At 49.0% G+C, this 12789-nt stretch overlaps 1 protein-coding gene and 1 non-coding gene across 2 annotated transcripts; one reads left to right on the top strand and one right to left on the bottom strand.

The window, feature by feature from the left end:
- Positions 1-2735: 2735 nt before the first annotated feature.
- Positions 2736-2809, bottom strand: TRNAN-GUU (transfer RNA asparagine (anticodon GUU)). The gene has a single exon. It is a non-coding gene; the product is annotated as a tRNA-Asn (tRNA).
- A 1037-nt stretch (positions 2810-3846) lies between these two features.
- On the top strand, positions 3847-12717 carry PSMB3 (proteasome 20S subunit beta 3). Its single transcript, XM_003414678.4, has 6 exons — positions 3847-3978; positions 4309-4493; positions 6663-6770; positions 9899-10076; positions 11471-11565; positions 12602-12717. The coding sequence occupies exons 1-6, from the start codon at positions 3976-3978 to the stop codon at positions 12648-12650; spliced, it is 618 nt and encodes a 205-aa protein (XP_003414726.1). The 5' UTR covers positions 3847-3975; the 3' UTR covers positions 12651-12717.
- The last annotated feature ends 72 nt before the right edge of the window (positions 12718-12789 follow it).

The raw sequence follows: 12789 nt of genomic DNA, 5'->3' as shown, positions 1-12789 counted from the left end.
ACAATGGCTAGAAAACGAGGCGCAGGGGCTCGAGGCTGGGCCCGCGCTTTTTCCTGCCTAGCACCGGTTCCCGCATTTTCCGCCCGCGCACTATCGCGGGGTGGCTGTGCGCTCTGTGCGCCTTCCTCGCCGCCGTGGCGGGAGGAGCCCGGGGAGCGCCCAGGCGGCTGGAGCCAGCTGACTCCGACCGTCGCTCCCGGCTCCACTCAGCGCTCGGGCTCGGGTCCCCAGAGGCTCCAGCCCGGGAAGAGAGCGAGCAGGGAGGCTTGGAAAAGCCAGGAGGAGCTGCTGAGACAGGCGCCAGGGAACCGCATAGATATTATGTTACGGCCACGGTCCGTGGGGCTCAAGAAGACGGTCGATTCGTTATTCAAGATTTTTCAGGGCTCGACGCCGCGTCTGTCGGTCAAAAGAGCTGGATTAGCCACCCAGAAGCGCCATTAAGCGCACCGGCGGTTAGTGGCTCTACAGGAAATTAGGAAAAGAAGCTTCGGAGCGTCTGCCTACTCCTTTTCTTCCCTACTTGCTCGCAGCCCAGGGGCCCTGGACCGAATGCTTTCACCCTCTGGTCGGCAACCAGAAGACTTGCAGACACCGGCCGCCAAGCGACCCCAGCGTCAACCTCAGCCCACACGGGCTAAATGGGGGCGGGGAGGAAAAGGATGGGCGGGAGAGATATCCGTCCAGAGTAGGTGGCCCGGGACCCGCGGGAGAAGGGCCCGGAAGGATCCGGTCACCTGCTCCCCTGTCACTACACCGGGTGGGGGGCCGCGAGTTCACCGGCCCCCACAGGAGAGGGGGCTCTTGGCGTGGACACTCCCACTGTCCCCACGGCAAGTGTGTTGCCCGCATCCTAGACTCTGCCAGGGAAGACTCGCGAATCCTGCTCTGTCCCCAGTCGTTCTGTAAGGGTCAACTGGGTGCGGCAAGGACTCCCGGTCTGCCCCCACTTTGGAGTTAGAAGGGGACTGGATTAAGAGAAACCTGTAGGGACCTTGGGGAGACTTCAGTCTACGATCCACAACGGGCACCTAGGGGCTGCCCCTGGGGAGAGTATTAGCTAGTGGGAAAGGGGCTGACTGTCCCTGTGCGTCCCCACTATCGTCCATTAATCCTGGAGGGCCGCCAGAGGGGGCCAGAGCTTACTGGTGGTCCATTCTCTTATTCTGCAGACAATCATTAACCGCCACCAGAGAGGAGTATGCTGAAGACCTCCCACTACCCAAACCTAATTTTTAATCTTTTTTTTTTTTTCCAGTCCTCATTGACCAGTCCCCAGGTCACTGGCCTTTCTGGCTTAGCAGGAGAACCTTCTGACCCAACCCTTCCCACACATGAAGTTCTTTGGTTTTCCAGTCTTTATTCCATTGACTGACATAGAAGCACCTGTCATGTACCAATGTCAGCCACTGTGCTAGGAGCAGGGGACACACAGGAGGGATACACAGTGCCACGGGAGCTTATGGGGAGGGCTGTATTGCTGGCCTTTAGAAGAGTGACCCTCATCTTAATGAGCATGGATGAGCACTGGGAAGGCGGTTTAAGCAACATGTTGAGAAAGTACATCTTCGGAGGGAACACTTGACAGGGAACTGCTTGAGAGAGACCTTGGCTGTATTCTCCCCCACAAATCTGGTCCTCCTGCCCAGTGCCCTGGGATGGCCTCTGGCAGACATTAAGAGCCAATGCTTCCCTCTTGATTTTGTGTTAGTCGTAGTACCTCGCAGGGTCCTCGTGCTGACAATTATTCATCAAAAGAGTCACTGCGTCAGTCAGATTAGAAACTCCAAGAGGACAGGAACCCAGGAAGTCTAGGTAATTATTTCCAGCACACACCACGAGCTACCGTAAGGTGAAGGCCCCTTCAAGATGGTGATGATGTCAGGAAAGGGCAGCTTCTCCTTCTGTTTTGACTGTCTACCTCTCTCCAGGGTCGCTATGAGTCAGAACCAACTCTTTGGTTTTTTAGGTTTTACCTCTTTGCGCTTTAGGTAGATCCTTCTGTCTCCCCAAAACAATATCCTTTGTCAGTTTCTGCTTCTATTTCTCCGTCCTCCTCCCCACTTCTGCGTGCACATTTCTGGGGAAAAAAACATTTTGTTACTCTTGTTTTCCTTTTTCTGATGCTTGTGTTAAATGCTTCTCTTTTCCCTCTCTCCATTTTCTCCGTGGGGCTTCCTCTCATTCACCCTGCTTATTTCCATTCTCTCTGTGTGTCTCTTTCTGTATATCACAGCTGTGTTCTTTCTTACCTTTCTCTTCTTGCCTCAGTTTGTCTCTGCCAATCTCTCTCTCCTTAGTCTCCTCCCTTCCAAATGTAATATTTGGAGATTGTAACATCGATTGAGGCAGACAATGGGAAATCGTTCAGCCTCCAGTGCAAATTTATTCTTATGAAAAATACAACCTGAAACGTGTTGCACGGCCAGACAAAAACCTCTGTCTTTGCCTTTCCTGCAATCCAGCTTGGGGGAGGGAGGGGTGCGGTGGAGGGAAGTGACGGAGAAATTATCCCATTTACTTATTGAACAACAAAGAATTTTCAACAATGATTCTCTGATTTGCTATATGAAAACTGTTGCCTTTGTCGTTTCAGTATGAAATTTCATTCTTCAGGAGTTAGGAGCAAAAAGCTCAGTTTTTACTCCCCTTTCTTAGTGGAAAGAAGTATGTATACTCGGAAAACAGGGGGGAAAAAAATACACACACACACAAAAAAACCCACAAAACCGAAGCGTCCCTGGGTGGGCTCGAACCACCAACCTTTCGGTTAACAGCCGAACGCGCTAACCGATTGCGCCACAGAGACCGCGGTAGTTATCGAGTGGCTGTGAGTCAAGTCAATGGGAGCGAGGCTGTGACGGCGCAGAAGCTAGACCTGAAGCCCGGTAATGTGGTGAAAGAAGCCGGACCTAGGAGAAAAAGGGAAGGGGCCTGGTACAGGGCGGCGGCGGGAGGGCAGGAGGTGGTACGTACACACCTCTCCTCCATTGACCCCGGGCAGGGTCGGCATCAGTTACCCCCGGAATCTACCTTCGACGTGAGGAGACCCGGAATGTTCCTTTTGAGGGTAACCTGAGACTTGGGGACATGTGAAGCCGGCTGGCTTGGGGGTCTCGAAAAGCGGAACAACCTCCGGACTCCAAACCTCTCCTTTGCAGCTGAACACCTGCAGCAACAAAATACTCCCGACACCCCCCTAACCCCGCATTTAATAGTCGCCTCCTACAGCCTGGGCACTGTTCTAAGCCAGTGACTGTCTAAAGCCTGACACAGCACCAAGAGGTCTGGTGGTGCAGTAATCAAGCTCTTGGCTGCCAACCCAGAGGTGGGTGGTTCGAACCTACCAACCGCTCAGCGGGGGAAGCTGTGGCAGTCGGCTTCCGTAAAGGGTCATATTTTACAGTTGGAAACCCTGTGGGGGCAGTTCTACTCTATTTTATAGAGTCGCTAGGACTCAACGGCAGTAAGTTTAGGGTGTTGAGCATAGTGCCTGGCACACGAAAGTGCTCAGTAAGAATTTCTGGAATGAGTGATACCCCGGATCCACACAACATGCCGAGAAACGTTACCCGGGGGTCCTTCCGCTGGCCCCATAGCCCGCCACCCCAACCCGCCCCGCCCCGGCCCTACCAAATCCTTGCTACCCCAGCCCACGTGCGGCGTGGGTCCCGCCCCCCGCTTTAGGCTCCAGAGTTCGGGTCCGCCGCGATCCCAGCACGCACCGCGACGCAAAGGCTCTTCCGCACTAACAGTGACTTTTCACTTTCCTCTCCCTCCGGCTTTGGCCTCTCAACTAAACTACGTAGCGCTGGTGAGTGACAAGGATCCAGAGCCAACCGGAAGCCCAAATGGCCCGGAAGAGCTGGCCTTCTAGCCAATGGAAAGAAAGCAGCGAGAGTGGTTGCTCAGTGAGGACTGCTGCGGGCTTACTGGGATCACGTCGGAGTTTGGGGGTCTTGTTACACCGCAATCATGGTGAGATGGGGCTCGAAGAAGAGGGATACGGGGTAGGGACTGAGGAAGGAGGAGGGGGGCAAGGGAGGCTTGGGAGGCGTAGAGAGCCTGGTGGTCGACGGACAGAAGCGGCTCCAGTTTGAAGGGGAGCGGACCGCGTTGAAGACCAAGGGGGGTGAGTGTGGCTTCTCGCAGCCACGCAGGGTAATCTCAGAGCTGGAGTGCGAGGCGTCCAGCCGCCCCCACCGTGGAGGATGGGGCGTATAGGAGCCTCCGGAGCAGGGGCTGGATCGAGGGCTATGGTCACATCAGGCCCCCCAGCCTGAGCTGCTTCGCCCCTGTCTGCTCCAGTCTATTATGTCCTATAACGGAGGGGCCGTCATGGCCATGAAGGGGAAGAACTGTGTGGCCATCGCGTCCGACAGGCGCTTCGGGATTCAGGCCCAGATGGTGACCACAGACTTCCAGAAGATCTTTCCCATGGGAGACCGTCTGTACATCGGCCTGGCGGGGCTCGCCACTGACGTCCAGACTGTGTAAGTGTCGGGGTCCCTGCCCACGCCCAGGCTTTTTCTAGGACCAGCCTTGCTTAGCGCCTTGAGTGGTCTGGGTGTCCGTTATCTACTTAACATGTCCAGTATCTGAGACTTTGGCGGACATCCTAGCAATATGAAGAAGCCCTGGTGATGCAGTGGTTAAGTGCTTGGCTAGTAACCGAAAGGTGAGCAGTTGGAACCCACCAGCCACTTTGCTGGCAGAACGATGTGGCAGTCGGCTCCTGTAAAGATGATGCAAACTAATGAGTGTCAGAGCCAGGGTCCTAAGGCAGGCCTCTCTGAGACCAAAGCTTGTCCTTAAAGAACTGCAGATCTAGTTGAGAGACAATACAGAAAGGTAACTAACCCATGATGAGTTGGTGCATAGTAATTACCAGGTTATTTAGTTGACAGTGGTTATGTGACTTGAGAGAAGGAGGCTGGGAGGTGAAATAGGTAGCTCTTGTGATGGCCCAGATGTGGGGGTTATGGTCCTAATGGGGTGGTTGTGGCAGAAAAGCAAAGGAGTGGGTTTCTGAGAGTTGTTGCTAGCAAGCCTTAGTGGCTACTTGGATGTTTTGAGACCAAAGAAAGTCATTTATTAAGGGCAGGAACCATGTCTTTATTATTTTTGTATTCTTACTGTGTAGAACAGTACCTGGTATATAGACAATCCATAAATTTTCTCACAGGTGATTTCTGTTTTGAGCATGTTGACTGAAATATGGGAATTGGGAGGACTAGTTTGAGGGAAAGATGATGACTTTGATTTTTGACACCAGTTTTGAGGTGACAAGGCAAACCAAGTAGAAACGTCTTGCAAGCAGAGTTTTGAAATTATATCTCAGGAATAAAGAGGCATTGATGATTTATTAAATCTATGGGAGCAGAGTCTAGAGAGACAAAGTATGTAGAGGGAAAAATAAGCTGCAGTTCAAAAGTTGGACCTTATATTTCACTGGAGGAAGAAGAGAAGCCAGAGGAGAAGGTGAGGGAAAAAATCAGGGTAGGGTTTCAAGGGGGATGATGTGGTCACAGGTGTCAGGTGCTTCAGGAAGGATTAGCAGCAGTCCCTGGGCTTTTTTTCGTAGAAGGTCAAGAGACTGGTTCACTAATGTCAGTGGAAGCTTGACGGAAAATTTTCTCTCATTTTCTTAAAGTTCCCTAAGTATCAAGAACGTATATAACTTTGAAGTCCTTCCCAAAGCCTAACCTAACCTGCTCTTTTTCCTCGGTAGAATCAGAGAATTACAGTTTAGGGTTCCCTCCAGTGTGAAGGCCCCATCAGCCTTCCTCTCTCCAGCCTGCTGTTCTTCTCACGCCATTTTCTTTTCCTCAGGAGGGTTTTCTCAATGTGTTTGGTTGCTTGCGGGCAGTAATTGCTAGTTTCTCTAGGTCTCGGTTTCCTCACCTATAAGATGATGCTAAAGTCGCGTCTAGGGCTCTTTCCAGGTCTAGTGTCCTGCAGCTCATAGCTTTGCCTCTGGCAGGTATGGCTTTGGTCTGCTCTGTGCAGGGGACTGTCCTGGGGCTCTGAGTTGGTGCTGGAGGAGGGAGGAGGTGTGGTCCTTTTTCCCAGGCACCTTCCAGCCCATTTATGCAGCAGCTGCTTGTTTTTAATATGCATAGGACTTTGCAGTTTTCCAGTACCTTGTCATATACCCATACATTATCTCTCTGCCAGGGTATTTATTTTATTCCATTTCCTTACGGATAAAAAGGTTAAGTGGGAAGATGAAGGCTTAGCCTATGTCTGTGCTCTCTTATCCATTGGTCTTACCAGTATAAGTTTTCTGTGACTTTATATCTGCAGGCACATACCCCATAAAAGTGTGGAAGAAGCTGCCCATTTTATTGTAGATAAATTGTACCTCAAAAAAGAGGAAAAAATTCATTTCCTACCTCCCCACCTCCCAAAAAAAAAAAAAAAAAAAAAGGATGGGAAGAAAGGTTAGCAAAGCAGCATCTTCTCAGGGGTAAGTGTTGCAGCATGGAGTCCTGAACATGGAAGTGAGACTAGACTTCTGGTGAGAAAAATTGAGGAGGAGAGAGGAGTCTTGGCAGGCATTGAGATTGTATGCCTACCTGCTTACTTCCTGACTTCCACAGGGTGGACACTAGGAGACATTCAGCAATGACTTTCTACTTCATTTTTTACTCCCACCACAGTGCCCAGCGCCTCAAGTTCCGGCTGAACCTGTATGAGCTGAAGGAGGGTCGGCAGATCAAACCTTACACTCTCATGAGCATGGTGGCCAACCTCTTATATGAGAAACGGTGAGTAGAAGTATAGCCTATGGCTCCAGGACTCTAGGAACCCAGGAATCTTGACTGGGGGCCAAGTAGGCCTGTAGTGTTGGTCATGGAGCGGGGAGGAATTCCTTCTTGTTCTCCCACTTCTTATTTGCAAGACGATATCCTTATTTTATGGGCCTGGTCTCTCTGGGCCTGTCTGACAACCAAATAGGAAAGAAAGGGCTTACTTCAAAGGAAGGCAGGAAGTGCGAATAGCAGATGGCCTTGCCCTTACTCCAGGGCTCTTCTGTCAGCACTAGGTTCCGTGGACCGGCAGGGAACCTAGGAATTGGCTGTGTTAATTTTTGAGCGTTCTCTTCGAGGACATGACGAAGAGAAAAGCAGGGGCTTTATGGAATTCAGTGCAGAGGGTGGCATGGAATTGAAGGGAGAGCTCTGTACATACTGTCCTCACTCATCTCTGGACCAAAGGTGGTGGCAAGAACATAACATTTTTTTTTTAACTTTTTATTTTGAAATAATTTTAGACTTAACGGAAAAGTTACGAAAATAATCTTAAGCTACTTCAAAACTAAAAGTCTTCGCCATCTCCATAAAGAATTCTCCATAGCTGGAGCAGTTTCGTTGTCTTTTTAGTATTGAAAAGTTAAAAGCAAAAAAGGGTTACCTGTCCGTTAAGTGGAGCCCTGGTAGTGCAGTGGTTAAGAGCTACGGCTGCTAAACAAAAAAAGGTTGGCGGTTCGAATCCACCAGCCGCTCCTTGAAAACCCTACCAAGCAGTTTTACTTTGTCCTGTAGGGTCTCTATGAGTTGCAATCGACTTGACGGCAGTGGGTTTGGTTTTTGGTTTGGTCCTTTAAGTGTTGGTTAATATTCTCAACTGTGAATTGTCTGCTCGATACACATATGTGGTAATCACGTTTACCAAAAATCCCAAATTGAGAAGGGCTTAAGAATTTTTAAGGAGGAAAAAAAAAAGGGTCTTATAAAATTGTAAAAAATAATTCTCATTTAGTTATATATTTAATAACTCGTGTTTATTGAAAAGAATAAAAGTATAGGACATTGAGGTTGACCTGGAAAATTCTGGATTCATAGCTGTTATAGTCAGGAGCTTCTTCCACAAGCCCGGCTGAGATAATGGGTTTTCCAGCAGGATAGGCTGAGGCAGTGATTTGCAAAGTTGACCAATGAGCAGACCCTTTTCACAGGAAAAAACTCCCCATGGGCCCCAGAGAATCCACTGAGGCCTGTCTGTGAAACACTGCATTTCAACACTGCCTATCTTCAGGTGGTGCCTTGAAACTGAAAACTTGGAAGTATAGATGCAGGCCCAGAACTGTGTTATACTATTCAGGTTTTTGTTTGTTTGCTGTTTCTGGGAGGTTTTTGTTTTTTTTTTTAATATTTTATTATTGCACTTTAGATGGTTTACAGAGCAAAATAGTTTCCCATTCAATAATTTGTACACAGAATGTTCCAAGATACTGGACACAGTCTCCTCAATGTGTCAGCACTCTCCCCATTGCCACCCTGGGTTTCCTGTTACCTTTCATCTGGTTTTCCTATCCCTTCTGCTTCTTATCTTGGCTTTTGGGTGGATTTTGCCCTTTTGGTCTCATATGATTAACTGTTCTAATGAGGTCATTTCTCTTGGGTGTTACTGTTTATTTTGTAGGCCTGTCTACTGTTTGCCTGAAAGGTGGTCTCTGGGAATGGCTTTAGTTCCATGTTAAAAGGTTGTCTTAGGGCCGTAGTCTCAGGGGTTCTGCCAGTCTCTATCAGACCAGTAAGTTTGGTCTTTTTTATGGGTTTGATTTTTGCTCTACATTTTTCTCCCACTCTGCCCAGGACCCTCTATTATGATCCTGCTCAGAGTGGTGGCAGCTGGGCATCATCTGGTTTTTCTGATCTCGGGGTCATGTAGGCTGTGGCTCATGTGGTCCATTAGTCCCTTAGACTAATTGCTGCCTTGAGTCTTTGGTTTTCTCTGCTATTCTTTGCTCCGGCCAGGATGAGACCGATAGTTGGATCTTAGATGGCTGCCCACAAGCTTTTAAGACCTTAGATGCTACTCACTAAAGTAGGATTTATGAGTTATGTTATGCTAGTTGACATAGATGTCTCCCGAGTAGTACTCGGTTTTAAGGTTATTACTTGGATAATCCAGGATATTCTTATATTAACTTTTTTTCAGTTGAGAGGAAAATACAAAATTTTAAATTTTTTATAGAAATTGATGCAGGGATCTGTTTGAGAAACAGTGAATCAAGGCACCCTACCCCTAATCCTCTTTCACCTTAGAATCATTTTTTTATTTTTTTAAGAATTTTTTTTTTAGTTGTAACTCCAGATCATGCCCTTAGAAATTTCTGAGCTGATACAAGACATCGCATATGGGTGGCTATCAAGTTGGTTCTGGCTCATAACGAGTCCGTGTGACGGAGTATAACTGGTTTTCTTGGCTGTAATCTTTGCAGAAGCAGATTGCCAGGTCTTTCTCCTGTAGAGCTGCTGGGTGGGTTTGAACTGCCAACCTTTCAGTTATCAGCCTCTTTATTTTGTTCCTATTGAGTATTTTGTACAAAAAGTTCCCTATGATTGATTCTTTTCAAAGCTCGGGTCTAGAATAAGTTTCTGATGAGCTGCTGTTTTCTTCTGGTGGACAATGAGAATAACCCAGCCCACTGAGAACCCCTCTTTACCTTGCCTGCTAGGAGGCTCAGAACAAAACTGTGTCTTCACTGAAGTGTCTTGTATTCTGTTTTATTGGTTTAGTTTTATTTTGTAGTGTTTTTCCTATAAACTAGTTCAAATCCTTTTTGGAAAGGAGTTAGGGCTGTAAATGTATAAATAGAGGGTTGATAACTGGTAGGACCTTGGATTAGGATGGGAAGGATTAGAAGAAAGCAGAATTCCCAAAGAAAGGAGGAGGAGTAGAGGGTCAGGTGAGAAGGATATGAAGGTAAGTGTCAGAGAAAAGAAGTCTTAGAGCATTGCAAGATCCCAGGAGAGAGGGAAAGGTGTTCTTCCCAAGCAGGTCCTTGGTCTTCCTCACCCTGTCTGGACCGGAGCCTTGTCTTAGTAGGCCTAACATGGAGTTCAGTGTTCCTGAGTCAGGCTTCCCTCTCCGGTTCTGGACCCCACAGGTTTGGCCCCTACTACACTGAGCCCGTCATCGCTGGGTTGGACCCCAAGACCTTTAAGCCCTTCATTTGCTCTCTGGACCTGATCGGCTGCCCCATGGTGACTGACGACTTTGTGGTCAGTGGCACTTGTGCCGAACAAATGTACGGGATGTGCGAGTCCCTCTGGGAGCCTGACATGGTGAGTTGGTGGTATGGGGCGGGGTGGGATGCTGAGGCACCCACTCCTTGGCCGTCAGGAAAAAATGTGTTTGCATGGCAGGTAATGGGGAGAGTGACCCAGGTGGGCGACAGAGCCACAGCTGTTAATACCCGAGTGTCTGTGCAGAAACACCATCTGTCCAGGGCCTTGGTGCTAGCTGGTTGGCTGGCTGGCTGGCTCCAGAGGAGAGCACCTTCTGCTAGGAGGCCCCAGTTAGATATTTGCTAAAACACCAAGTAATTCCTCACATTGGGTTTACAGGGTTCTCACATCCCCTCACTGAGGGAGCATTTAGCAAGGTGTGTAGAGTCAGAGGCAACACAACCAAGGGGCTCAGGAGCCAGGCTGTGTGGGTTGGAAACCTGGATCCACAGACCACTTAGTTAAGTTCTTGGGTAAGTCACTTTACCTTCTGTGCCTCAGTTACCTCAACTGTAAAGTGGGGATAATAATAGAGCTTACCTTACAAGTGTTGTGAGGGGAGCACATGAGAAGAGGTTAGGATAGTGCCTGACAGTGAAGGTTGGCTTTATTACCATTGAGTGCCACTCTGCCAGGCTCTGGGAAACCAGTACAGGCTGTCTTCCAGGAGCATACCGCAGTCTAACGACGCAAGAGCCTTGTTGATAGAAGGAACAGCCTATACAAAGGTACAGGAGTGGTCTGGTGTATGTAGTGACTGAGGAGAGCTCCATGAGGCTGGAATGTGGGTGGATGTGGGGTAAGATGGAGAGCAAGATTGGGATGATACTTTGAAGGGCCTTGAATGCCATACCAAAGAGTTTGGAGTTTGTCCTTAGGCATGGTGCCAAAGGAAGTAAGGAGCGAGGAGAACCAGAGGCCTGCAGGTAGATGAGACAGACTGTTGCAGTCACCTACAGGAGGAGCTGAGGTCCTGAGTGAAGATATTGGCAATAGGGAGTGGACAGGAATGAGGGAGGTGGAGATGATGAAGAGGGCCGAGTTTTCTGGCTAACAGGTTTGGGGCAAGATGGGCTCATGGTTGGACAGGTTGAGTTTGAGGTACCTGTGAGACATCCAAGGGGACAGTCCATCAGACAACTGATAAAGCACATGAGAGCCAAATAGGGAGTCGTCTCCCTGTTTTTTAGAAGAGGAATTGAGGCTCAGTGAGGGACACGTGACTTGTGTAAGGTCACACCGCTGGTTAGTGAAAGAAATTTGGGGCTTGAAATCTAGGTCTCTTTCACTTTCCTTTATATAACCCTGTTTCCTTCCAAAGAAGGAGGTGAGGGGGCTTCCGCATCCAGGGAACCATCCTTCACTTCAGGTCCCAGAGGGCCCTGAGCCTAGAAAAAGGGAGTTAGGATCCTGAGGCCCTGGGATTTGAAAGGGTTCTCCTCTGTTGGCAGGACCCAGAACACTTATTTGAAACCATCTCCCAAGCCATGCTGAACGCAGTGGATCGGGATGCAGTGTCCGGGATGGGAGTCATTGTCCACATCATGTGAGTATGAGTTGGGAGGTGTCTAGAACTTTGCAGACACCTTCCTCTTCCCTCACAAACACACACCCAATCTTCCCAGCCCACTGGATAGGTATGATGTAAGAAAGGCGCTTGTGGCAGTCACGGGATAGCAAAGATCCATGCTTCCCTAGGGGTAGCAGCTGGGAGCCGACCAGGCTGGCTAGGGGCGACATTCCCATGCCCCTGTCAGAGGAGCCTCCATGACCCTGAGGCTCTTCCTGACAATTGACATTTCTTTGCTTCCTTAACAGTGTCCCCAAAGTCACAGATCTGTGTGGGAATGAGCCATGGCAGAGCTGCTGCAGATTGATTGAAATCCTAGGCGTGTCCCCATTCTCTCCCCAACTCCCACCAGTCTGGAACCCAGAACTGTGATATGCTGAGCTCTGGGAACAATTTTCCAACGCCCAGCCAGCTCCCTAAGTGCCACCCCTTTCCCCCTCGTTTGTAGCTGTTACCAGGGACCTGATTGGATGGAGTAGAAAGTGACCTCCCACCTGCTTTCCTTGGGGATATCCCAGAATAAGCATTTAGACTCTTTTTCTTATTGAACAGCCTGCTTAATTCCTATGATGATTAGATAGGTGCTGACACAGAATTTACCACCCAGGTCCTTGTATGTACATTGGGCTGAAGCTTCTCACACCTTCTCCTTTAAGTTTTTTGTTCTCTAGGCCAGGGGAGCTCCTTCCCTTCTTTGGAGGGCTTCTCAGTCCAGGCCTGTATCATCTGGACTCTTTTTCTACTTTTAGAAAACCTTCACTAGAGTCCCCCCATTTCTCCATTTTTGTCCATCCCCCTGATCCCCTAACACAGGCTGAGGAAATAGCAATATTAATGTAATATGATCAAAACAGGTAAACCAGAGCTAGCAGGACAGCCGTGTGTGGTGGCTCCCTTTCCTAGAACAGATGTGGGACTGGGGGTGTTGGGCCCAGGGGCTGGCTGGGAGGTGGAGGCAGTCTGGCTAGACTGCTGGTTATAGATGTTTTCCTGTGACTTTCTCCCTCTGCAGTGAGAAAGACAAAATCACCACCAGGACGCTGAAGGCCCGGATGGACTAACCCTCTCTTCTTCCTGCACCCTAAGCCCACTTTTTTTTTTAATAAAATAGTTTTTCTTTCACTATTACCTACTGCTTCTTTGTGTTTGATGGTTTTACCACAGATCTCTGTCCCTCCAGGTGGGCAGTTACAAATAGCT

The sequence above is a fragment of the Loxodonta africana genome, chromosome 18 (assembly GCF_030014295.1).
Source record: "Loxodonta africana isolate mLoxAfr1 chromosome 18, mLoxAfr1.hap2, whole genome shotgun sequence".
In the NCBI taxonomy this organism is placed as follows: domain Eukaryota; kingdom Metazoa; phylum Chordata; class Mammalia; order Proboscidea; family Elephantidae; genus Loxodonta; species Loxodonta africana.
The sequence above is the reverse complement of the archived record's forward strand: the minus strand, read 5'-3'. Positions and strand labels throughout refer to the sequence as shown.